Source organism: Kogia breviceps, chromosome 11 (genome assembly GCF_026419965.1).
Source record: "Kogia breviceps isolate mKogBre1 chromosome 11, mKogBre1 haplotype 1, whole genome shotgun sequence".
Taxonomy (NCBI): domain Eukaryota; kingdom Metazoa; phylum Chordata; class Mammalia; order Artiodactyla; family Physeteridae; genus Kogia; species Kogia breviceps.
Window position 1 is genome coordinate 57082412 of NC_081320.1, and position 26107 is coordinate 57108518.

General features: G+C 40.5%; 1 protein-coding gene across 1 annotated transcript in view; it reads left to right on the top strand.

Moving 5' to 3' along the window:
• Positions 1-20963: 20963 nt before the first annotated feature.
• PNPT1 (polyribonucleotide nucleotidyltransferase 1) overlaps positions 20964-26107 on the top strand; it is a 42068-nt gene continuing 36924 nt past the window's right edge. The window contains exons 1-2 of the mRNA XM_059080019.2: positions 20964-21168; positions 25752-25812. Coding sequence (XP_058936002.1) covers positions 21002-21168; positions 25752-25812 — 228 coding nt within the window. The 5' untranslated portion in view covers positions 20964-21001. The remainder of the gene's footprint in view (positions 21169-25751; positions 25813-26107) is intronic.

A 26107-nucleotide genomic window follows, 5' to 3' on the forward strand; every position in this document is an offset into this window, starting at 1 on the left:
AGATGTTGAGTGTAGTTCTCTGGGGAAGGAGCTTGGCAGTGCCACTCTCACTGCTGGGGGTGCCACTGTCTCTATAACTGCTTACTGCAAAACAAATGCTGAACACTATTTTCTCTTTTTGCCATGTTTCATAAAAGCAAAAATCCTCTTCAGATTTCTTTCGGTTAGCGAACACAGGCACTAATACAGGTCTTTCATGAAAGTGAAGTGGTGTAAAGCGAACTTTCGAAAAGCCTGGGATACCTGTATCTGGTGTGGTACAAAGTCTCGGTTATATAAAGACACTCTTATCAATAAGGATATTTCAAGGGCTCAGAGGTTATATGCCAGGAGGTCGTGAAGGGCCAGTCCTAAAGACCTTTAGAATGTTCAGGGTTTGGGCAACCCAGGCCTGCTGAGTTAATCACTCACAACTTACAGAAACTCAGTAGACTGAAGTGGGCTGAGGAAGACCTCTCAACACATACAACACCTGAACAGCATATTGAAAGACAAGTATCAGCCAGAAGAGATCTAGATGAGAAAACACTTCAAGCAAATGTAGAAGTATGAGCAAAATCACCAAGGCATGAGTGCGCATGGCTCTTTAGGGGACTGAAAGTAGCTCACCTGGCTGAAGTGCCCTCTACTCACAGATCCTCAAGCTTCCATGAAGCTCCTTTTGCCACTATTCTCCCACCTGTATTTATCCCCTTGCTGGGTATCTTCTCACAAACTGGAAAAATGATTCACACATCGTCCTGTATTCTTTCTAATCTATTTTTTATGGTATGCAGAACTTTTTGCCCGAAGTCTCACAAATAACTTATTTCAAAGTACTGTCTGCATCTATTTTCAAACTCAGAAACTAAGTATCTGTGATTTTCTTACAACCTTTCTCAGATATAGTGAGAACACTATACCAATGTTACTTCCTGAGTAGGGGAAAATGGTAGGACAGCAGAAAATACAGGAGAAGAGGAACAAGTGTCTCAAAATATAATCTCCCTATATTTGTATGTCTCCTTGCAAATTTCTCAAGAGGGGACAGTCTTCAGTATCATTTGAATTCCCTGTAGCTCATAGCTCATAAATTTATATTAAGCCAAGTCTGCATGGCCATGCTCCCCTATTCTCTAAAATTAAGTAAAATAATAAATGTGAAACAGTATAGTGCCTATATCCAATAGACAATAAATTATTATTGAAACTGAATTATTATCCCTTCAGCTAAAGGGATAATAATTGAAATGTACACCGAAATCAAGGCTTGAATGAAGTATACCTTTTTAACAGTCAAAGCAATCGAACTTCATGAAAGGTTAAAACTGAACTTTTCCATAAGAAAATACTGGAGAGATGGAGGAGTTAAACTTTGATGTGAAGAGTGAAACAAACCAGCCATGAAAAATTAAACTAAGCTATGTATCTAAGGCCAAAACCAAATTAAAGGAGGCCTAGTGAGAACTAGGCAGCAGCCTGAAAGAAATCTCTTTTGCCCTCTTCACCCTGGTATTGCCTTGTTAGGAGTCCATGAGAGCCTGTATTTAAGGAACAAAAATGTGCAGGCATTTACTGCAGAAATTGCTCTGGTTTCTCATGCAATAGTGTGGGCTCCATAAATGTTCAGTGGAAATAAGAATGATGATCATTGGAAGCAGGAACATAGTGATTGTTTAAAGGAAGAGAAAATACAAACATAGATGCACAAATGGAATTCTTGTATGCGTACTAATTTTTGAAAGCTATATGAAAGACTGAAAAAGACAATATAATATTAAAGCTAATATTACTGCTCAACTGCAAAGCCTTTTCTCTCATAACTGATACAGGTGTACAACCACAACAAGAGAAGTTTTATTTTAAATGTAAACATTTCAAGGAATAGTGTATGACCTTGAACATCATCTCTTTAAAAGAGAACAAGCTGTAAGAAGCTAAAGGCTTGTGATTTTAATGAGCGTTAATAATGATAATATAAAGCTACTTTGCACACAATCGTCCCTTTATTAGCAACAGTTCACGCCTGTCTGCAGAGCCACCTGTTTCATATCCAAGACACAGTAAGTGTATTTTAATACAAAACCTTAAGTTACTTCAAGATATTCCAAATTTGTATCGATATTATCATCTTACCCAGTGAGCCAAAAGTCAAATGTATGGATTGCTTCTCTCCTGATCAGACTTTTGTGTGAGTTGTCAAAGGAGAAGGAGAAAATTGGGTAAGTGATGGCTCTACATTGTTCCTGACCAAACATTAAAGTCAGCCTATTCCAAAATCAGATCAAAGACATAATTATTCCATTAAGAAAACATAGAACAAATTTAAGGAGCAAGGGAAAATGTTAATATGGTCTGAAATTTCCACTAGCATAATCCAAAAAAAAAAAAAAACTCCAAAAATCTCCAAATTTTAATCCACGTTAATTACAAATGACAAACACAGTTCATATAAGCCATAATGGTCTGAACTCATTTGACTGAGTATGCAATACAGTGTTGGCAAGGTCAGGCTTTTGTGCTCAATTATTGTTCTTTCATGCTGACTTTAAAGAAATTGTTTTGTGAGAAGGAACAATGATCCCACTATCCAAAGAACAACTAACATGAAAATTTAAATAACAATCCAATGGAGGTTGCATTCAGTTAGAATCCTAAAGACACACAAAAATCTATTTGTAAGTTAATTCTATTCATTACAATTCTGTAAAACTTTTTCCTAGACAGTTAGTAACGGTGAATGAACGCATCATGAGTGTGGTCAGTATAGGAAAATCCCTCTATTAGGAAAAATGACAATGACTAGTGGTGGTAGAAGTAACAACCATAATGGTGATTGGAGGTATCAGGACACCCATGAGACAGGGTCTGGATAGGGTCTAACAGAACCTAGCTGTTCTAAGGTATGGAAAAATTAGTGGTGACCCCCTCATTGGAGCAGACCTCTTTCTGATTCTTCTTTTGTTGGGATGGAGGGAAATTTCAGTACACTAAGACAAAGAGAGGCTAAAGGGATTTTTACTGTCCCTTATTCTCCTCCAAAAGAAGTAGCAGCAAGTATTAGCCTTGCGTTACCTAACTTGCACCTACCCTCTGCCTTAGGGTGGGAGTCTTTAGTTATCTAAATGATTCAAAGCCCTAAAACTGCTCAGTTCACTTGGTTCCTGGGGAAGATACTGAAGAGATTTCTGCTACCTTGTACCAGAAGGGCTGGGTGACCATTCCAAAGGAGGGAAATGTCCAGACCCCTGTTATTGCTTTCCTCTTAGCAGAAAATGTGGGACAGTGGTAATATCCAGTTGTGGCTTTCTTTATAAATCCATGACAATGAGGAACAGGTGTTTCTTAAACTTTTCTTCTACCCTCTTAGTTTAAGTACCTGAGGCCTGTGAATTAAACTGACAAAAGACATATTAATAAAAGAAAATGCATACAAATTTTACTGATGTTAATATTTTTACATGCACGGAGGCTTCATAGAAAACAAGTAAAAACCCAAAGAAGAAGTTAGACTCAGAGACTGTAACATTTTTTAAAAGTGCGATAAATTGTAGAAAAGCAAATAGACTAAGGAAAGGGGGGTTTGGGCTTCTAGTAGTGATATACTGAGGGAAACCAGTGGAAGATGAGAGTTATTTTAGTAAGGTTTGTTTATGCAGATTCATCTCAGTGCCAGCCCTCCATTTCCAGTGATAAGGGTCATTCTCCTCATCCTGATACAGAAGAAGGGGGAGGGGATTTTATGCCATCTTCACAAAGGGAAATTTATGCCCTATTTCTAGGCAGATAAGGGGAGGGCACAGAACTTTTCTATTTGTTGGTTCTCAATTTCCTTCAGCTCAAAATAATCCTTATGCCAACACGGCCTATTTTGAGGCAGTATAGTCTAGACCACTTCATTACATATTACATAAACATCTACCATGTATTTGGGGGGACTCTTTTAACTGAAAATGTCAGAAGTCCAAAACAAATTCACTCAGAAAAAAATCTATTGAATCATTTACCTGCAAATGACCTCAAATCCATTAACTGATAAACAGATATATAAATTGTATACCCATACAATGAAATATTATTGTGCCATTAAAAAGAATACTGATATATACTTCAACATGTGTAAACCTTGAAAACAATCTATCTTTTATTCCCACTGCTATAATTCAAACTTCAGTCCATTGACCCCACCATTTCTCACTGTTCATCAGTGTTCTGACTTCATATTTGGAGCTACTTGTCCAGCCTAGATTTCATAGTCCCATCCTTACAATCACTCCTCTGCAAATATCCCCAACTCCTTTGCCCCTCTCTCCCTCTGTCATTCATGCAGTGTCTTAGTCAGCTTAGGCTGCCATAATATACCATAGACTGAGTGCTTTAAACAACAGATACATATTTTCTCACAGATTTGTAATCTAGAAGTCCCAGATCAAGGTCCAGCATCTTTGGTTCCTGGTGAGGGCTATCCTCCTGGCTTGTAGATGGTCACCTTCTCACTGTGTTCTCACATGGCAGAGCAAGAGAAAGAGCTTTCTGGTGTTTCGTCTTCTAAGAACACTAATCCTATCAGGGTCCCACCCTTATGACCTGGTTTAACCTAAATTACTTCCTTATCCCAAATACAATCACACTGGGGGCTAGGGCTTCAACATATGAACTTTGAGGAAACACACTTCAGTCCATAGCACCTAGAAAACCCCATCTCTAGATGAATCCAACCATGCACTTTCTCCATTCTTGCCCCAAACAGGTAAACTTTGCTAGAAAAAAGATTCACCCAAATGAATAGATTGGTTTCCCTTGAAACTCATGATCACAAATCTCAAAGAGCACACAGCCATGTACCAATGTCTGGCAATCCCATCATGCTTCCTAAGCAGATTCACTTTTCTATCCCCCAAAATAACTTTCTTCATAAACTTCATATATCTTCTCTTTCCCCCAACCCCCAAATCTCACCTACTGGCCTTACCTCACATTAAAGATACTGAAGTAAGACAAATTTTCTTGATTCTCCCTTAGGCAAGCCTTCAAACTCACCTACATTTGCTCCTATCCCCACCTTCTCTCCCATTTCAGTGAAGGAAACTTTCCTCCCATTATGTGTAAAACAGGATGTTAAATGAGGACATTTCCTACTGCACCAGAATTTCAGTTAAGGCTCCAAAGATGAAAATAATCAGTGATAATTACCCCAACATTCTACAAGATCTAAGACAGCAGGACCAGTACATGATTATCAACTCCCATCACCCATTCCAGCCAAAACAGAGGACACAAACAATTTGGAACTCGAATTAAAGAAAGTTATGTAGGGGAGAGAGAGAAGATGGAGGAAGAGTAAGATGCGGAGATCACCTTCCTCCCCACAGATACATCAGAAATACATCTACACGTGGAACTGCTCCTATAGAACACCCACTGAACGCTGGCAGAAGACCTCAGACCTCCCAAAAGGCAAGAAACTCCCCACATACCTGGGTAGGGCAAAAGAGAAAAGAATAAACAGAGATAAAAGAATAGGGACGGGGCCTGTACCAGTGGGAGGGAGCTGTGAAGGAGGAAAGTTTCCCACACACTAGAAGCCCCTTCGTGGGCGGAGACCGCAGGTGGCCGAGGGGGGAAGCTTCGGAGCCACGGAGGAGAGCGCAGTAACAGGGGTGCGGAGGGCAAAGCGGGGAGATACCCGCACAGAGGATCAGTGCCGACCAGCACTCACCAGCTCGAGAGGCTTGTCTGCTCACCTGACAGGGCGGGCGGGGGCTGGGAGCTGAGGCTCGGGCTTCGGTCGGAAGCAGGGAGAGGACTGGGGTTGGCTGCGTGAACACAGCCTGAAGGGGCTAGTGCGCCACGGCTAGCCGAGGGGGAGTCCGGGAGAAGTCTGGAGCTGCCGAAGAGACAAGAGACTTTTTCTTGCCTCTTTGTTTCCTGGTGCGAGAGGAGAGGGGATTAAGTGCGCCGTGTAAAGGAGCTCCAGAAACGGGCGCGAGCCGCGGCTGTCGGCGTGGACCCCAGAGATGGTCATGAGATGCTAAGGCTGCTGCTGCCGCCACCAAGGAGCCTGTGTGCGAGCACAGGTCACTCTCCAAACCTTGCCTCCCGGGAGCCTGTGCACCCCACCACTGCCGGGGTCCCGTGATCCAGGGACAACTTCCCCGGGAAAACGCACGACGCCTCAGGCTGGTGCAATGTCACACCAGCCTCTGCCGCCGCAGGCTCGCCCCGCATCCGTGCCCCTACCTCCCCCCCGGCCTGAGCCGGAGCCCCCGAATCAGCTGCTCCTTTAATCCCGTCCTGTCTGAGCGAAGAGCAGATGCCCTCCGGCGACCTACGTACAGAGGCAGGGCCAAGTCCAAAGCTGAACCCCAGGAGCTGTGCGAACAAAGAGGAGAGGGGGAGGGAGGTCTCTCCCAACAGCCTCAGAAGCAGCAGATTAAATCTCCACAATCAACTTGAAGTGCCCTGCATCTGTGGAATACCTGAATAGACAGCGAATCATCCCAAGTTGAGGAGGTGGACATTGGGAGCAAGATATATTATTAGTTTCCCCTTTTTCTCTTTTTGTGAGTGTGTATGTGTGTGCTGCTGTGTGAAATTTTGTCTGTATAGCTTTGCTTTCACCATTTGTCCTAGGGTTCTGACTGACCCGTTTTTTTGTTATTTTTACTTTAAAAAATTTTTCTTCTTAATAATTATTTTTTTATTTTAATAACTTTATTTTATCCTACTTTATTTTATCTTTCTTCCTTTTATTCCTTCCTTTCTTCCTTCCTTCCTCCCTTTCTTCCTCCCTTTCTTCCTTCCTTCCTTTGTTTCCTTTCTATTTTTTCTCCCTTTTATTCTGAGCCATGTGGATTAAAGGCTCTTGCTGTTCCAGCCTGGCATCAGGGCTGTGTCTCTGAGGTGGGAGAACCAACTTCAAGACACTGGTCCAAAAGAGACCTCCCAACTCCATGTAATATCAGATGGCAAAAATCTCCCAGAGATCTCCATCTCAACACCAAGACCCAGCTTCACTCAACGACCAGCAAGCTACAGTGCTGGACACTGTATGCCCAACAACTAGCAAGACAGGACTACAGCCCCATCCATTAGCAGAGAGGCTGCCTAAAATCATAATACGGCTACAGACACCCCAAAACACACCACCAGACGTGGACCTGCCCACCAGAAAGACAAGATCCAGCCTCATCCATCAGAACACAGGCACTAGTCCCCACAACCAGGAAACCTATTCAACCCACTGAACCAACCTTAACCACTGGGGACAGACACCAAAAACAACAGGAACTACAAACCTGCAGCCTGCAAAAAGGAGACCCCAAACACAGTAAGCAAAATGAAAAGACAGAAAAACACACAGCAGATGAAGGAGCAAGGTAAAAACCCACCAGACCTAACAAATGAAGAAGAAATAGGCAGTCTACCTGAAAAAGAATTCAGAATAATGATAGTAAAGATGATCCAAAATCTTGGAAACAGAATAGGCAAAATGCAAGAAACATTTAACAAGGACCTAGAAGAAATAAAGAGGAAGCAAGCAATGATGAGCAACACAATAAATGAAATTAAAAATACTCTAGATGGGATCAATAGCAGAATAACTGAGGCAGAAGAACGGATAAGTGACCTGGAAGATAAAATAGTGGAAATAACTACTGCAGAGCAGAATAAAGAATGAAAAGAACGGAGGACAGTCTCAGAGACCTCTGGGACAACATTATATGCACCAACATTCGAATTCTAGGGGTCCCAGAAGAAGAAGAGAAAAAGAAAGGGGCTGAGAAAATATTTGAAGAGATTATAGTTGAAAACTTCCCTAATATGGGAAAGGAAATAGTCAATTAAGTACAGGAAGCACAGAGAGTCCCATAAAGGATAAATCCAAGGAGAAACATGCCAAGGCACGTATTAATCAAACTATCAAAAATTAAATACAAAGAAAACATATTAAAAGCAGCAAGGGAAAAACAACAAATAACACACAAGGGAATCCCCATAAGGTTAACAGCTGATCTTTCAGCAGAAACTCTGCAAGCCAGAAGGGAGTGGCAGGACATATTTAAAGTGATGAAGAAGAAAAACCTACAACCAAGATTACTCTACCCAGCAAGGATCTCATTCAGATTTGATGGAGAAATTAAAACCTTTACAAACAAGCAAAAGCTGACAGAGTTCAGCACCACCAAACCAGCTTTACAATAAATGCTAAAGGAACTTCTCTAGGCAAGAAACATAAGAGAAGGAAAAGACCAATAAAAACAAACTCGAAACAATTAAGTAAATGGTAATAGGAAGATACATATCGATAAATACCTTAAATGTAAATGGATTAAGTGTTCCCACCAAAAGACACAGAGTGGCTGAATGGATACAAAAACAAGACCCATACATATGCTGTCTACAAGAGACCCACTTCAGACCTAGGGACACATACAGACTGAAAGTGAGGGGGATGGAAAAAGATATTCCACGCAAATGGAAATCAGAAGAAAGCTGGAGTAGCAATTCTCATATGAGACAAAATAGACTTTAAAATAAAGACTATTACAAGAGACAAAGAAGGACACTACATAATGATCAAGGGATCGATCCATGAAGAAGATATAACAATTGTAAATATTTATGCACCCAAGATAGGAGCACCTCAATACATAAGGCAAATACTAACAGCCCTAAAAGGGGAAATCGACAGTAACACAATCATAGTAGGGGCCTTTAACACCCCACTTTCACCAATGGACAGATCATCCAAAATGAAAATAAATAAGGAAACACAAGTTTTAAATGATACATTAAACAAGATGGACTTAATTGATATTTATAGGACATTCCATCCATAAACAACAGAATACACATTTTTCTCAAGTGCTCATGGAACATTCTCCAGGATAGATCATATCTTGCATCACAAATCTAGCCTTGGTAAATTTAAGAAAATTGAAATCATATCAAGTATCTTTTCCAACCACAACGCTATGAGACTAGATATCAATTACAGGAAAAGATCTATAAAAAATACAAACACATGGAGGCTAAACAATACACTACTTAATAACGAAGTGATCACTAAAGAAATCAAAGAGGAAATCAAAAAATACTTAGAAACAAATGGCAATGGAGACACGATGACCCAAAACCTATGGGATGAAGCGAAAGCAGTTCTAAGAGGGAAGTTTATAGCAATACAATCCTACCTTAAGAAACAGGAAACATCTCGAATAAACAACCTAACTTTGCACCTAAAGCAATTAGAGAAAGAAGAACAAAAAAACTCCAAATTTAGCAGAAGGAAAGAAATCATAAAGATCAGGTCAGAAATAAATGAAAAAGAAATGAAGGAAACAATAGCAAAGATCAATAAAAGTAAAAGCTGGTTCTTTCAGAAGATAAACAAAATTGATAAACCATTACCCAGACTCATCAAGAAAAAAAGGGAGAAGACTCAAATCAATAGAATTAGAAATGAAAGAGGAGAAAACAACAGACACTGCAGAAATACAAAAGATTATTTGAGATTACTAGAATCAACTGTATGCCAATTAAATAGACAACTTAGAAGAAATGGACAAATTCTTAGAAATGCACAACCTGCCGAGACTGAACCAGGAAGAAATAGAAAATATGAACAGATCAATCACAAGCAATGAAATTGAAACTGTGAATAAAAATCTTTCAACAGGGCTTCCCTGGTGGTGCAGTGGTTGAGAGTCCGCCTGCCAATGCAGGGGACACGGTTTCATGCCCCGGTCTGGGAAGATCCCACATGCCACAGAGTGGCTGGGCCCGTGAGCCATGGCCACCGAGCCTGCGCATCCGAAGCCTGTGCTCTGCAACAGGAGAGGCCACAACAGTGAGAGGCCTGCGTACCGCAAAAAAAAAAAAAAAAAAAAAAAAAAAATCTTCCAAGAAACAAAAGCCCAGGACCAGATGGCTTCACAGGCGAATTCTATCAAACATTTAGAGAAGAGCTAACACTTATCCTTCTCAAACTCTTCCAAAAGATAGCAGAGGGAGGACCACTCCCAAACTCATTCTATGAGGCCACCATAACCCTGATACCCAAACCAGACAAAGACGTCACAAAGAAAGAAAACTACAGGCCAATATCACTGATGAACAAAGATGCAAATATCCTCAACAAAATACTAGCAAACAGAATCCAACAGCACAATAAAAGGATCATACACCATGATCAAGTGGGGTTTATCCCAAGTATGCAAGGATTCTTCAATATATGCAAATCAATCAATGGGATACACCATATCAACAAACTGAAGGAGAAAAACCATATGATCATCTCAATAGATGCAGAGAAAGCTTTTGACAAAATTCAACACCCATTTATGATAAAAACCCTGCAGAAAGTAGGCATAGAGGGAACTTACCTCAACATAATAAAGGCCATACATGACAAACCAACAGCCAGCATCGTTCTCAATGGTGAAAAACTGAAACCATTTCCACTAAGATCAGGAACAAGACAAGGTTGCCCACTCTCACCACTCTTATTCAACATAGTTTTGGAAGCTCTAGCCACAGCAATCAGAGAAGAAAAAGAAATAAAAGGAATCCAAATAGGAAAAGAAGAAGTAAAGCTGTCACTGTTTGCAGATGACATGATACTACACATAGAGAATCCTAAGGATGCTACCAGAAAACTACTACAGCTAATCAATGAATTTGGTAAAGTGGCAGGATACAAAATTAATGCATAGAAATCTCTGGCATTCTTATATACTAATGATGAAAAATCTGAGAGTGAAATTAAGAAAACACTCCCATTTACCATTGCAACAAAAAGAATAAAATATCTAGGAATAAACCTACCTAAGGAGACAAAAGACCTGTATGCAGAAAATTATAAGACACTGATGAAAGAAATTAAAGATGATACAAGTAGATGGAGAGATAGACCATGTTCTTGGATTGGAAGAATCAATGTTGTGAAAATGACTATACCACCCAACGCAATCTACAGATTCAATGCAATCCCTATCAAACTACCACTGGCATTTTTCACAGAACTAGAACAAAAATTTTCACAATTTGTATGGAAACACAAAAGACCCCGAATAGTGAAAGCAATCTTGAGAACGAAAAATGGACCCGGAGGAATCAGGCTCCCTGAGTTCAGACTATACTACAAAGCTACAGTAATCAAGACAGTATGGTACTGGCACAAAAACAGAAATACAAATCAGTGGAACACGATAGAAAGCCCAGAGATAAACCCACACACATATGGTCACCTTATCTTTGATAAAGGAGGCAAGAATATACAGTGGAGAAAAGACAGCCTCTTCAATAACTGATGCTGGAAAAACTGGACAGGTATACGTAAAAGTATGAAATTAGAACACTCCCTAACACCATACACAAAAATAAACTCAAAATGGGTTAAAGACCTACATATAAGGCCAGACATTATCAAACTTAGAGGAAAACATAGTTAGAACAATCTATGACATAAATCACAGCAAGATCCTTTTTGACCCACCTCCTAGAGAAATAGAAATAAAAACAAAAATAAACAAATGAGACCTAATGAAACTTAAAACCTTTTGCACAGCAAAGGATACCATAAACAAGACCAAAAGACAACCCTCAGAATGGGAGAAAATAGTTGCAAATGAAGCAACTGACAAAGGATTAATCTCCAAAATATACAAGCAGCTCAATAACAAAAAAAACAAACAACCCAATCCAAAAATGGGCAGAAGATCTAAATAGACATTTCCCCAAAGAAGATATACAGATTGACAACAAACACATGAAAGAATGCTGAACATCATTAATCATTAGAGAAATGCAAATCAAAACTACAATGAGATATCATCTCACACCAGTCAGAATGGCCATCATCAAAAAATGTACAAACAATAAATGCTGGAGAGGGTGTAGAGAAAAGGGAACACTCTTGCACTGCTGGTGGGAATGTAAATTGATACATCCACTATGGAGAACAGTATGGAGGTTCGTTAAAAAACTACAAATAGAACTACCATACGACCCAGCAATCCCACTACTGGGCATATACCCTGAGAAAACCATAATTCAAAAAGAGTCATGTACCACAATGTTCACTGCAGCTCTATTTACAATAGCCAGAACATGGAAGCAACCTAAGTGTCCATCAACAGATGAATGGATAAAGAAGATGTGGCACATATATACAATGGAATATTACTCAGCCATAAAAAGAAATGAAACTGAGTTATTTGTAGTGAGGTGGATGGACTTGGATTCTGTCATACAGAGTGAAGTAAGTCAGAAGGAGAAAAACAAATACCATATGCTAACACATATATATGGAATCTAAGAAAAAAATATGTCATGAAGAGACTAGGGGTAGGATGGGAATAAAACAGACCTACTAGAGCATGGACTTGAGGATGTGGGGAGGGGGAAGGGTAAGCTGTGACGAAGTGAGAGAGTGGCATGGACACATATACGCTACCAAACATAGGGTGGATAGCTAGCTAGTGGGAAGCAGCCGCATGGCACAGGGAGATCAGCTAGGTGGTTTGTGGACACCTAGAGGGGTGGGATAGGGAGGGTGGGAGGGAGGGAGATGCAAGAGGGAAGAGATATGAGAACATATGTATATGTATAACTGATTCACTTTGTTGTAAAGCAGAAACTAACACCCCATTGTAAAGCAATTATACTCCAATAAAGATGTTAAAAAAAAAAAGAAAGTTATGTAGGTAGAGACTTGCCAGCCTAATTAGGAAAGATGCGGTATTCTCCTGCCCTTTCCATGGAGGAATACAGAGCCTCCCTGCTCATCCCACCCTCAACCAAACTAAGCAATGGGAGCTCAAGAGAACCACTGAAAGAGAATTAGAAAATTATTATTTCCTTCCCCAACTAAACATTTATTAAGCTATAGAATAGACTTCCCTGGCGTCCAGTAGTTAAGACTCCATGCTTCCACTGCAGGGAGAACAGGTTCGATCCCTGGTTGGGGAACTAAGATTCTGTTTGCCACGTGGTACAGCCAAACAATTAGAAAAAAAAAAATAGCCCTGTGATGCCATGAAATAGGAGCAAACACAGTAAGAGAGTTCTCAGGAAGGCTTGACATATGTCACCGAGAGCTGGAGGACTGGAATAAAGAATTTGAATCCATTTTTTTGATGTTTGCTGATGACTTGTAACCGTCATCGTCCCTCTTCTCCTTGTGCCTTACATCTGGGACACTGTTAAGAAAGCTCAAGTGCTCCCTCCTTTGGCAGTAGTGGGAAATTCAAAGCACACAAACCTCTGCCCACGCACACATAGGGACACTCACCTCTGCCCCACTTCATAACCACAATAAAAACTCCAAGTCAGTCTCCTTTCCAGGCTTTCTCAAGCCATTTTCAAATCAGCTTGTGAAGTCTGTCTTGCTTCCCCCATAAGGCTTATTAGGTAAGTAATACACCTTTTCATACTCACTTGGTATGTGGATGGAGAGGGGGCGCGGTGGAGGTGTCACATCAGTCTTGACATCCAACCAAATTTTGGGTGACAGTCCATCCTGCTACTACAAAGAGGTCATACAGGGACATTTAAGAATATGGACTCTAGTGCCTGCTTCCCACATAAGAGAATTTGGAGGCCAGAGACTGACTGGAGCCACCTGCAATGGCAGGGCAAGAAAAGAGGCCAGTGGTTGAAATGAGCTACAGTGCTACCAGTTTGGGGGGCAAGGATGTGTTAGTTTGTGTGCCAAGAGAACCCAGGGAAGCTATTTTGATGAAAAGCCAAGACAAAAGGATCTCAGCAGTAAGAAGCTGTGAAATAGAACACCAGGAGCAGAAGCTGGGAAGGTCACAAAATGTCACCCAGAAAGTATCCACATTAGGAAACTGTGCAGTTTAGTGGTCTCAGCAGAGGTGGTCCCACAATACACCCCATATCACAGCCAGGTTTTGGATGTCTGCAGTAATGGGGGACATGAAAACCAGACAGTGTCAAATAAGAACTCCACTGGCTCCAGGAACTGAAATCTTTCATCTCTCTCTGCTCTCTCCTTTGTCCCAATCCTGGAAGAACCATAAAAGTTATGGAGGCAAGATGAGGCTAAAAAATAAAATAATGAAAGAACAAATTCTACTTTTTCTTCACCTCTCTGGACTAGTGGAGAGGAGAGGTCTTGAATTACATGTGGGACTGTGGGACCTCTGGCTTCTGCTTAGGATGCAGAAATTTTGAAACAGCATCCCATCCTTATAAATAACAACAGTAACAACAAAAACCAACAATCTGGAAATTCACAACTCTTCTAGAACCCATTAGAGAGCTAAAATGACAGAGTAACCAGATAATCTGAAACCTAAGGAAAGATAAGAGCCTCCAAAGAGAGACAGGACATGAGCACTTGCTTACCTGGCACAGTCACCAAAAGACATTGGCAAGAAGAATTCAACTACCATTTTTAACCAATTGCTAAAGGCCAAGTGTGGGCTGCTGAAAGACTATAGAACCCCTGGACACTGCAGATACAAGACGAATTCACAACCACTCACAGGCTCTTCTCTGTGGACCTCACTGGGCACTCACAAAAAAGCCTAGGATAGGGCTTCCCTGGTGGCACACTGGTGGAGAGTCCACCTGCCGATGCAGGGGACACGGACTCGTGCCCCGGTCTGGGAGGATCCCACATGCTGCGGAGCAGCTGGGCCCGTGAGCCATGGCCGCCGAGCCTGTGCGTCCAGAGCCTGTGCTCCACAATGGGAGAGGCCACAGCAGTGAGAGGCCCGCGTACCGCAAAAAAAAAAAAAAAGCCTAGGATAAGAGCAAGAGTCCTGAGAAAGTGTCCTTCCTGGTGCAATCATGGAGAAGGAGGACAGCAGTCATTGCGGGAAAGGCAGAAGCCCCACTGGATCCTTCTCCCCTACCTCCCCATAGGAATAAAAGCCTTACCCACTGTGGGCAGGTAAATGTTGTCACCCTATGCACTGTGAAAAACCACTGCACGTGGGAGAAGAAACAACATAACCCTTTACCTCTGGGGCAGAGGCAGAATACATGCTGGGCCCAGAATCACAGGGGCAAGGGGAGCTTCAGCACTGAGAATGCTACTCCCACCCAAGATCCAGGGAGATAATACCTTCCTAAGACTGAGAGTTAATCAGAACAGCATAATCCTCAACTCTCACCTCCAGAGTAACATGCTTCTAGTAACAAGTAACGGTGTTCTACTGCTGAGACACAAAAGAGTGAAGAGAGACCCTCTCTGAGGAGCAGGAAAGGGAAGCAGGAAACGGAGGGCATACTCAGATGAGTTCTGAAGAGAATTTAATGCAAGGACTATTTACAGAGGGGAAGGCAGATTCTGGAACTAACAATGAGGAACGATGAGGCACTGAGAGATGGGCAACAGGAGGAAGCTGTTTAGGTTTTTGAAGCAGCAAAAGGAGGAGAAACAGTGAGATTGGATTGATAGCTAGAGTCAAGCAAGCAGGGCCACCTGGAAGGTGCTGCAGTGATGGGCAGAAGCAGTCACTGCCACATCACAAGGAATTAAGGTTCTGTGTTTTTAATTTCTCTCTCCTCTAGTCCTTTGATCTCCTGCTGGTGTCTCCCACTGGCTGACCCAACCAAAAGTCAGAGGGCCAGGAAATTGGGGTGTTACAACCCATAAATCAGCCCCTTGGGGTACAGGGCAGAGCTGAGAAGAGTAGAAAATGGACGGAGCAGGTGCAGATGGAAAATACCTAGCATAGTACATCCTAGCTTTCCTCCTGCAACAAGGCTGGCTCCATTTCCATACACTTGGCAGCCTCTCCCTCCTTAGGGCTCAGACCCAGGCCTCTTCTGCTTTCTTTCTAATCTCTCTCTAGGTGATATCATGCATTTCCATGGCTTGTGACATCGTTGATATGCTGAGTACTCTTATTACTCTAGGTCCTCTCCTTGAATCAGATCCAACCGTTTTGACAGCGACTGCCACATTCTTGCTTACCACTCTCTAGCCACACTGGCTTTTCCATATGTCCTCACAGAAGCCAAACTCTTTCCTGACTTAGGGGTAACCATCTCCCTGCAAGTGTCTTCTCCCACCTGGCCCTCATGTCTCAGAAACCATCTCCTTCTCATCCTTCAGGCTGGCTTAAGTGTTTCCTCCTCAGGAAGTCTTTTCCTGGGCACCTTATTTGATGTAAACTATGCCTTCATCCCACTATTTTCTATCTTCACACCTGTTTACCCCCTTCTTAACATGAATCACACACTAGTTTTTCTGTTTGTTTGGTTGTGTTTTTGTCAATCTCTCATACTATATTTCAAGCTCCATAAAGCAGGGATTTTTATGCCCTATGACTATCTTGACACCCTTATATCCTCTAAGCCTAGGTTACAGTGCCTGACATAAAGCAGGTATTTAATAAATATTACATTGGGACTTCCCTGGTGGCTCAGTGGTTAAGAATCCACCTGCCAATGCAGGGAACACAGGTTCGATCCCTGGTCTGGGAAGATCCCACATGCCACGGAACAACTAAGCCAGTGAACCACAACTACTGAGCCTGCGTTCTAGAGCCCACAAGCCACAACTACTGAGCCCACGTGCCACAACTACTGAAGCTCACGAGCCTAGAGCCCGTGCTCCGCAACAAGAAAAGCCACCACGATGAGAAGCCTGCACACTGCAACAAAGAGTAGCCCCAGCTCACTGCAACTAGAGAAAGCCCACGCGTAGCAACGAAGACCCAACACAACCAAAAATTAATTAATTAATTAAAAATAAATAAATATTACATTTTCCACATGCCAGGGACTATGCTTAGTTCCATAAAAATAAGGTTCCATTTAAATCCACATAACAACCCGAAGAGGTAGATATTATTTTCATTCTCATTTTACTAATGAGGAAAAGGAGGTATAGAAAGGGTAAGTGACTTACAAAGAGTCATATGTTTAAGAGGTGACAGAGGTGAGATTCAAACCTAGACAATCTGATTCCAGAGCCAGCACTTTTAACCACTATGCAGTACCTATTCTCACATTCATTTCCATGGGTTAAATAATGACTATGTGAATTAATTAATAAAGTGGGAGGACAGACATAGACTGTACCCATAAGTCAGCCTGGGGAAGTCTGAGAAGATAGTATTGAAGCTGAGACCAGAAGACTGAGTTTGCAAGACTGACACTTGAAAGTGGATGTGTGCAAAGCACAGAGAATCATACATGCAAAGGCACGGAGGCAGAAGAGAAGGTGATATGTTAGAGAAGAACAAGTAGTTCAGTTTACTTGGAATACAAAATGAGGAGAGAGGGGCTTCCCTGGTGGTCCAATGGTTAAGACTCCACATTTACACTGCAGGGGGCACTGGTTCGATCCCTGACCAGGGAACTAGATCCTGCATGCCATTTGGCCAAAAAAATAAAATAAAATAAAATGAGGAGAGGGAGATAAAGAAGTAGGATAGTAAGTCAAAATTGATGAGGCTAAATAGGAAAAAAGTTCATAGTCCACACAAAGCAGTTGAGATTTTATCGTGTAGATTAAAGATTTAGGAAGCCATTGAAGAAGTTTAATCAAGATGGAGACATATTTAGGTTTGTGATTTAGAAAGCTTCCTCTGGCAATGGTGTTGAGCAGACTTTTTAATGCTGAATAGGCTACACTCTTTCAAGAAAAAAAAAATTTCATGTATCCCTTCAGTGTCCGAAGATACTTTTTATTATGTTGCTTAAATATGCACAAATATATAACAAAACATAAGCTCCTTATTCTGGTAGCTTAGTCGTAATACTAAAATAAATAAATAAATAAATAACTATTTATCAATATTAAGCCAAACTACAAACCAAATTAAATTTTAATTAACAATCATTTAATGCAATGGTGTTTTACTTAAATGAAATTGCTACTCAGCGGGTGCAGTGGTATTAAGTATTTTGATGCAGGTTCATTGGAGTTTGAAGAAAAGAGAAAAGGAGATCTGAGAAATATTGCTGGTGGATTTAAATTGGATCACCGTTAATGTGCTTCAAGGTAAAGAAACTGATTTTAAATTATATTTTGACTGTCAAACTAGACTTGGCAGAACTATACTTCTAGAATGTGAGGTTCAATTTCAGATTGAACCTCATGGGTCACAGCTTCAGTAGCTACAACCACAAGAATTTAAACGTTTTATACGTTTCTTTCTACGTCAGTCTTAAAATGCTTAATGTAAACATAGCCTGATCATCTGTATGACTACTTCAAAATAATGCTCTGCCACAAGATTTCACCATCCACATTTGCCTTGGAGTTTATGATCCAATTACTACCATTTCAATTATTTTGGACTGGTGTGAGGAAACAGTTGGGTTTAATGTGCACATTCTGCTTTCTAGCATTTCCAGCTGGATGAAAGATAACCGATCCATGGTTAGTTTCTGAAGGAAAAAGGGTTGTTCAGTATTTCAAACAGAGAAAACTAGAGGGAAAATTAAGAAAAGGCTGAATTACATAAAAAGGAATGAAACTGGATCACTTGTAGAGACTTGGATGAACCTAGGGACTGTCATACAGAGTGAACTCAGAAAGAGAAAAATATCATATATTAATTCATATATGTGGAACCTAGAAAAATGGTACAGATGAACCAGTTTGCAAGGCAGAAATAGAGACACAGATGTAGAGAACAAACGTATGGACACTGGAGGGAGATCTGGGCGGGAGTGGGTGGGTGGGATGAATTGGGAGATTGGGATTGACATATATACACTAATATGTATAAAACATAACTAATAAGAACCTGCTGTATAAAAAATTAAATTAATTTTTTTAAACAAAGGCTGAATCAAAGCTGAATCTACAATTTATTGAGTTGCTGACAATGTGCCATGTACTGTGATAAATATCTTACATCCTCTGTCATGCTTCATCTTTACAAAAATCCTTTGAGATTTGTATTATCCATTTCTATAGATGAAGAAACTTAGGCTCAGAGAGATAGGGTCAGACAACTAGCAAATGGCAAAGCCAAGACTGGGACCATTCAGGACTAACTATGTTACCGATTCCCAATGGGTCGGAGATCCCTCAATGGGTCAATGGGTCCTTTGCCTGGAGTTGAAAATGTCAATCAAATGAAACCAGATTTGGTATAGCACAGCAGAAACTTTATTCGTTCATCAAGGAATGGAGAAGGGAGATACTCTGTCACTCGTACCAGTCCCTGAGAGCTAATGGATCCTTGCCTTGATTTATCTCTTTGTTTATTTCCAAATCACCTGGTGTTTGACAGAGCTGTTTTGCAGCTGTGCTTTAAGAGATATGCAGTGGTCAACTGTCCTGAACCGGCTGACTTGACCACAGGAATGCACCTACACAGACGAGACCTGGAAGTATCCAAAAGTTACCTCAGCTTCATTACTGTGCTACAATCTCTGCCCAAGGGGAGGATTTGTATTCTGCTAGGCACAATTCATGACTTGTACAAAGAAGCATGGAAAACTGCGTATGCCCCAGCTACCCCCAGCTGCCCCTGGAAATCTCTACCCTTTCCTACAGCCCTGATGACTTATCTGCCTCTTACCCCTTAAAATTCCCTTACTCCCCTCCCTTTCAGGAGAAGGTATTTTTAGAGCATGAGCTCTCCTTTCTCAATTCCTTAATCAATAAAAGTTTCTGCTGTGCTATACTGAACTTGGTTTCATTTGAGTGGCATTTGCAACTCCAGGCAAAGGACACATTGAGGGGTCACTGACCCTTTGGGGATTGGTAACAACTTCAAGTCTATGCTCTAAACTACTAGGCAATACTGCCTAAATGAAAATGATTATATAGTACTTAGGTACTCTACCAAAAGGTGATTTAGTATTCTTATTTTATAAATCTAAAATCATGTTGAATTGTGGCAGGTAGATTCTGATAGATTTGTCCTTATAACAGGTCTCAATGGAATGGTCTTGGAAACACTGACAAGGTAAAGTCAAAGGTAGAGGATGAGGCAAAAACTACTTTAACACTAAATACCTATAAATAGAGTTAACAGTAATCCCTTCTATTGGCATGGAAATTCCAAATCAGTGATAATAGCTCTTGAGAGCAAGGTATAAGGGAGCTGCTTTGCCACCAAATATAATTTGTCTGGAGTTAACATTTTTTGTTCTTAAAACCCTGCTTGAATGTGCATTGGATTTTGTTTGGATTTCTTTGGGGGGGGGAATTATGACCTTGAAAGAGTAATATGACCCTCATAGTAGAAAAATGATCATTTGGTTCATTCCAGGAACCACGTAAAGATTTTCCAACAGGCAGATTAAGAGGGGTGGGAGAAATTTATCCACCCCCTAGAAATGGATCAAATTCAAATTCCAAAAACTTTTTTCATTTTCCAAAACATTTTTTTAAAACAGTAGCAAGCACTTTGCATTTAAGAGTTGGTTTAGAAAGTATTAACACTTGACCAAAACAGACAGAGGAATAAACTGCTAAATATTATCAATGGAAAGGAAGATGAATCCAAAATGATCATAAAGATATATAAAATGACGATATAGGTCAACAAGAAGTGAAATTAACTTACTAGAAGTAAATTAACGTAAACCTTCGTAGTAATATATTTTTTGTTTGAATTTGTAAAATAAAAGCCAGGGCGGAGGAGGGGAGAGAGACAGATCTCTTTCCATGGCCCACTACGCAAATTCTCCTAATTCTCAGCTCCCATAAGCCAAATAATAATGTGTTTTCTGATTATTTCTATTACTACTATATTTACTCTACTTATTAAACACTTACATTATTCTAGGACTTTCTTGTAAACTACGATAGCAAAACAAAAAACAACCAAAAAGCCCACATTATTTTTCTAATTGTTGTCCATTGGCTAATACAGAAAGAAAGACTGCTTAAGTCACAATCGCGTTCAGATAGGTTTGGCCCTCTCTAGGTCTCGTAGAAAGCGGCCGGGTATCCGATTCCCCGGCGTTCCCCACTGCACCGCGGAAACGAAACTGCATTAGGCTCCGCCCACTACCTGCTGAGTAAGCCAATCAGGGCGCAGCCCGGCCTGAGCGCTTGCCGAGTGTCATGGCGGCCTGCAGGCCTTGCTGCTCGTGCCTCCGGCTCCGGCCCCGGCCACTGAGCCATGGTCCCCTCCGTCTGCCCGGGCGGGGTCGGACACTCACCCAGTTGCAGGTGCGAGCACTATGGGGTGGCGCGGGGTCGCGAACCGTGGCCGTGGACTTAGGCAGCAGGTAAGGAACGGTGTGCGTTCTCTGTTCTTTCACAAGGCGTCATGGCAGGCCAGCCCGAGTATATTCACTTTCTAGAGTACGAATCCGACACCCCAGGTCTCTTTCCCCCTCTTTATCGCAAACCTAAATTCCAAATTTCCCTTTTCGGGTTTGGGGTGTCTCTTGGCACCCTCCTTCTAGCGCTGTCTCAGCCTCGTGCCCTTTGCTTCTTGTTCCTCCCTTCTGCCCTGCTCCGGGCTTTTCCCCAGCAGAGTCTGTCCACCTGATTTCCGTTCCCTTTACTTTCGAGGACTCCTGGGCTATGAAATGAAAAGATAATGCGTTGATAATTGATGCTTACGTTATCCAATTCAGTTTACTGCCTAAAAATCTTGGCCTGTATGACCTTGGGTAGGAAGGGAAGGGCAAGGTCAGTTTATTGAACGCCGGTTATATGACACTCTCATGTTTAAGCCTGTAGTAAATGTATTAAAACAGAGGCTCAGAGAACGTTAGGTAGCTTTCTCAGAGTCAACCAAAGCTAGTATTGTGAGGCTAGGTGGATTTTGAACTTGTTTTTCAAACTCTCTTTAGGGGTCTGTTTGCCAGAATTCATGTCTAAAATCACTTTTTAAAAACTACCGGATTCATTTTTAGAATAAATGAAACTGCTAATGCTTATTACTTTATATATCTACACCTTTCACATGTACTTAAAAAAAAAACTGATCCTAGTTCATACAAAAGCCAGAAAATCTGGCTTTGAATCCAGGACTTCCTCCCTAAGTTACTGAATGATCTTTGAACAAGTTACTTCACCACTTCCGACCCCCCCCCCAGCCCCCCATCTCTGCCCCCCAAATGAAGAGACTGAATTAGATAAAGATTCAGCAAACTTTTTCTGTAAGAGGCTAGACAGTAAATATTTTAGGCTTTGTGGGCTGCTTACTGTGTCACATATTCATGTGTGTTTACAAACCGTCTAAAAATGTAAGAAACAGTCTTAGGTGAAAGGCTGTAAAGAAACATGCTGTAGTTTGCTGACCTCTAGACTAGATGATCTCTAAGGTCTTTCCACCTCTGGCATTCCTTGATTTTGAGTTTTTGAGGGAAAAGATATCTCTTCCATTCTTCAAGGACTGAACATTTATTCTTCTCTTAAGAAAAGCCCCAGAACATTTCACTCAACAGACATTTCCTATTTGTTAGGCATGAGGGACTCAAAGCAACAAGATTAACCTCTGCCCTCCAAATTTTTCATGAATAATCTACTTTGAATCTTTCATTTATTAGTCAACCTGGACCTCTTGTAACCTCTTGTAACCTCTTTTTAAACCTGTGTCGTGTGTTGTAACAGTGAGATTCATAAATATCATACCTGCTGGGTAAATCAGTTATTTTCTTTGTCATAAGTTTGTTGTTTGCAGCAAACTTTTTGGGGTGATTACAATGTACCACATACTTTATACTTGTTATATGTATTCTTTACAGTGCCCTAGGAGGTTGTATACTATTGTGGTAAATGTATTTAATAATTATAGTAACCTTTGGGGTAACTTTAATTTCCATTTCAACAAGTTATTTTTGAGCATCTACGATATTGAGTTACAAGGCACTAGAGATAGTCTGATGAGGAAGTAAGATAAACAGAGGTTCAGTGCTGAGAAAATCAGTGTGGGAAAGGTATTAGGTATGAACAGGGTGCTGAAGGAGCACAGAGGGATGTTTATCACACCCTAAAGCTTACTGTTCAAGGTGAATCCTGAAAGGCAAGGAGAAGGTAGCAGAGAAAGTGGCAAGTGGAGTTGCAGAGAAGTGAGAGAGTGCATTGAGTAACTACAAATAACTTACTGTGGATGGTGTGAAAGATGAAATGTGACTTAGCAACAAAGCAAGGCCAAATCATAAAGGTGGGTGTTTTGTTTTGTTTTGTTTTGTTTGCAGGGGTGGGGGGGGGTGAGTTTTGTATCAGTACTACTGAATTTTTCTTGGTGGAAGTTGGAGTAAGGTGGTTACATTCCATACCATTTTGCAAGTGTTTCTAAAAATGTTCTTTAAGCATATCTCTATCCCTGGAGTTCTACTTCCTGTGGCAGATGGCTCCTCTTTTCCCTTCTATCTTCCTAAACTACCTCCTCCCACTGTTCTGCCCACCAATAGGATCTCCCTGCTCATCTTATCCTTTTTATTATTTATTTTTTTCAAAAGTATTTTTTGATTAGATATTCACTCACATAGTTCAACATTTAAAAAGCTCAAAAATCTCCTTCCCATACAGTTCCATAGCCACCCACTTCCAGTTGCCACTGATGTGTTAGCAATCTATTATGTATTAATATTTGGAGGTATTTTATACATTAAAGTGTTGGCAAGTAAATTGATAAGAGGTAAAATCAACCATGAAATACAAAACTAATAACAGATTTGCACCAAAAACAGCTAAAAGTGCGTTAACAGAAAAAATTACATAGGTCAGTTAACACCAACTGAGATTATGAGACAATAGAAAGTAACCACCTGGTTCATTACATACTATAAATTGCACACATTTGGGGAAAAAAACAGTTTAAATTAGGGCAATCACCAAGGCAGGACCATATGACTATCTGGTGGGAGGTCTAGGACCCCTAAAGGAGACACTGACTAGACTCAAGAGAGGGAACAAAGAAAGTAGGAGGATTTGGTATTTGACTATAAATCAAGCATGGGTTTGAGAACATTGGGGGTACTGCAGAGCTGGTCTGTTTGTTTGCTTGTTTGTTTTTCTCTCACCAACTCATTCAGTCCCCATTGTAAATACAGTCGTCCCTCAGTATCTGTGGGGAATTGGTTCCAGGACCCACCGTGGATACCAAAATCCATGGATGCTCAAGTCCCATAGTCAGCCCTCCCTATTCATAGTTCTGCATCAGATGATTCAACCAACCGAAGACTGTGAAGAACTGTGTTTACTAAAAAAAAAAATTCCATGTATAAGTGGACCCTTGCAGTTCAAACCCGAGCTGTATATTTGTTTTAGAAGCTTTTAACAGTGCTTTCCTGGCTCCACTTCTCTCCTGGTTTTTGACACAATTGGGAGGGCTTATTCTTAGCCAGGGTGGGGATAGTCCACTCCTTGGCTCATCCTTGTCAGTATCCGTACTCTCTTCCTTGATACACTGGTTTGTCAGTTGGCAGACATCTGGATTGTTTCCACTGGGGAGCTGTTATTAATAATGCTGTTGTGAAGGTTCATGTGCAGATTTTTACATGGACATATGTTTTCATTTCTCTTGGATATATACAGGAGTAGAATTGCTGGGTCATATAGTACTTCTTTGTTAACCTTTTGTGGAATTGCCAGATTATTTCCCAAAGCAGATGCACCATTTTACATTTCAGTCAGCAGTGTATGAGAGTTCCAATTTCTCCACATCGTCATCAACATATAACATCCTAATAGATGTGAACAGTATCTCATTGTGGTTTTGATTTGCATTTCCCTAGTGGCTAATGATGGTGAGCATATTTTCATTATTTGTTGGCCATTTGTTGATCTTCCTTGAAGAGACATCTGTTCAAATCCTTTGCCAGTTTTTAAAACTGGGTTTCTTTTTATTGTTAAGTTGTAAGAATTCTTTACATATTCTAGATACAAGTCCCTTATCAGGTATATGATTTCAAAATAATTTCTCCTATTCTGTAGGTTTTCTTTCACTTTCTTGATAATATTCTTTGAAGCATGAAAGTTTTCAATTTTGATGAAGTCAGATTTATCTATTTTTTTCCTTTTATTACTTGTGCTTTTGGTGTCATCTACAAGAAGACGTTGTCTAACCCAAATTTATGAAGATTTATTCCTATGTTTTTTCCTTAGAGTTTTATAGTTTTAACTTTTACATTTAAGTCAATAATCCATTTTGAGTTAATTTTTATTTATGATACAAGGGAAGGGTCCAACTGCATTAACTTTTTTGCATATGGATATCCAATTGTCCCAGCACCATTGGTTGAAAAGACTTTCTTTCCCCCATTGACTTATCTTGGCGCCATTGTAGAAAATGAAGGTGTCTGCAGTCAATCTTGGAGTTTATATTTGGAAAGCAATGAGGGAAATTTTAAAGGATTTAAGGAGAGAAATGATCCAGTTTATGTGGTAAAAGGCTACTTCAGTCAACAAGGCAAGGGTGGTAAAACAAGAGACTAATGTGGTCAATGGGAAATACACTTAAGAAGACAACTTCTGGGGATATATGTATACGTACAGCTAATTCACTTTGCTTTACAGCAGAAACTAACACAACAATGTAAAGCAACTATACTCCAATAAAAATTATTTTTAAAAAAAGAAGAAGAAAGCTTTTTGCACCCCAGAAATACTGTGTCATTCAGATTATCCTGTGCCTTGGTTTCTATGTTTTTCCTAAAGCAGCTCTTAAATTCCCCTGTATCTTCAATAATGATAGTGAACTCTATCCCTTTTTAGTTTGTTTTTTTGCTGGTTGGGGGCCTGTGGGGCTTGGTAACCTTTAGTTCTTCTATTAGAATCTTTAATTGCTTTATTCTAAGCTGGGAATTGTACTGATGACCTAAGTCCTTTTGTACTGAATTTTTATTTTAAACAGAAAATTAGAAATATCCTCTGGAAAACTGGCCAGATTTGCAGATGGCTCTGCTATAGTACAGGTAAAAAGTCCAAGTTGTTAAATTTTCATCTTAAAAATGGTTATCAAGACTGGTACTGAATATCTTTAAAACATCATGTAACTTCTTAGAATTTTGGTATTGGAAATTAATTCAGACCATTTCTAGTGTCAGAACCATTCCAGACAACCAGGGAGTCAGAGGACTAGATATATTAAATAAACTTTAAGATCTCTTCCAAACTTGGGGTTCTGTTTTATTCTTGTAAATTCTGTAATGCTTTTCTAGAGAAAGTAATTTTACAGGTTTCTTCAATAGTAATACTTGGGAAATTTTT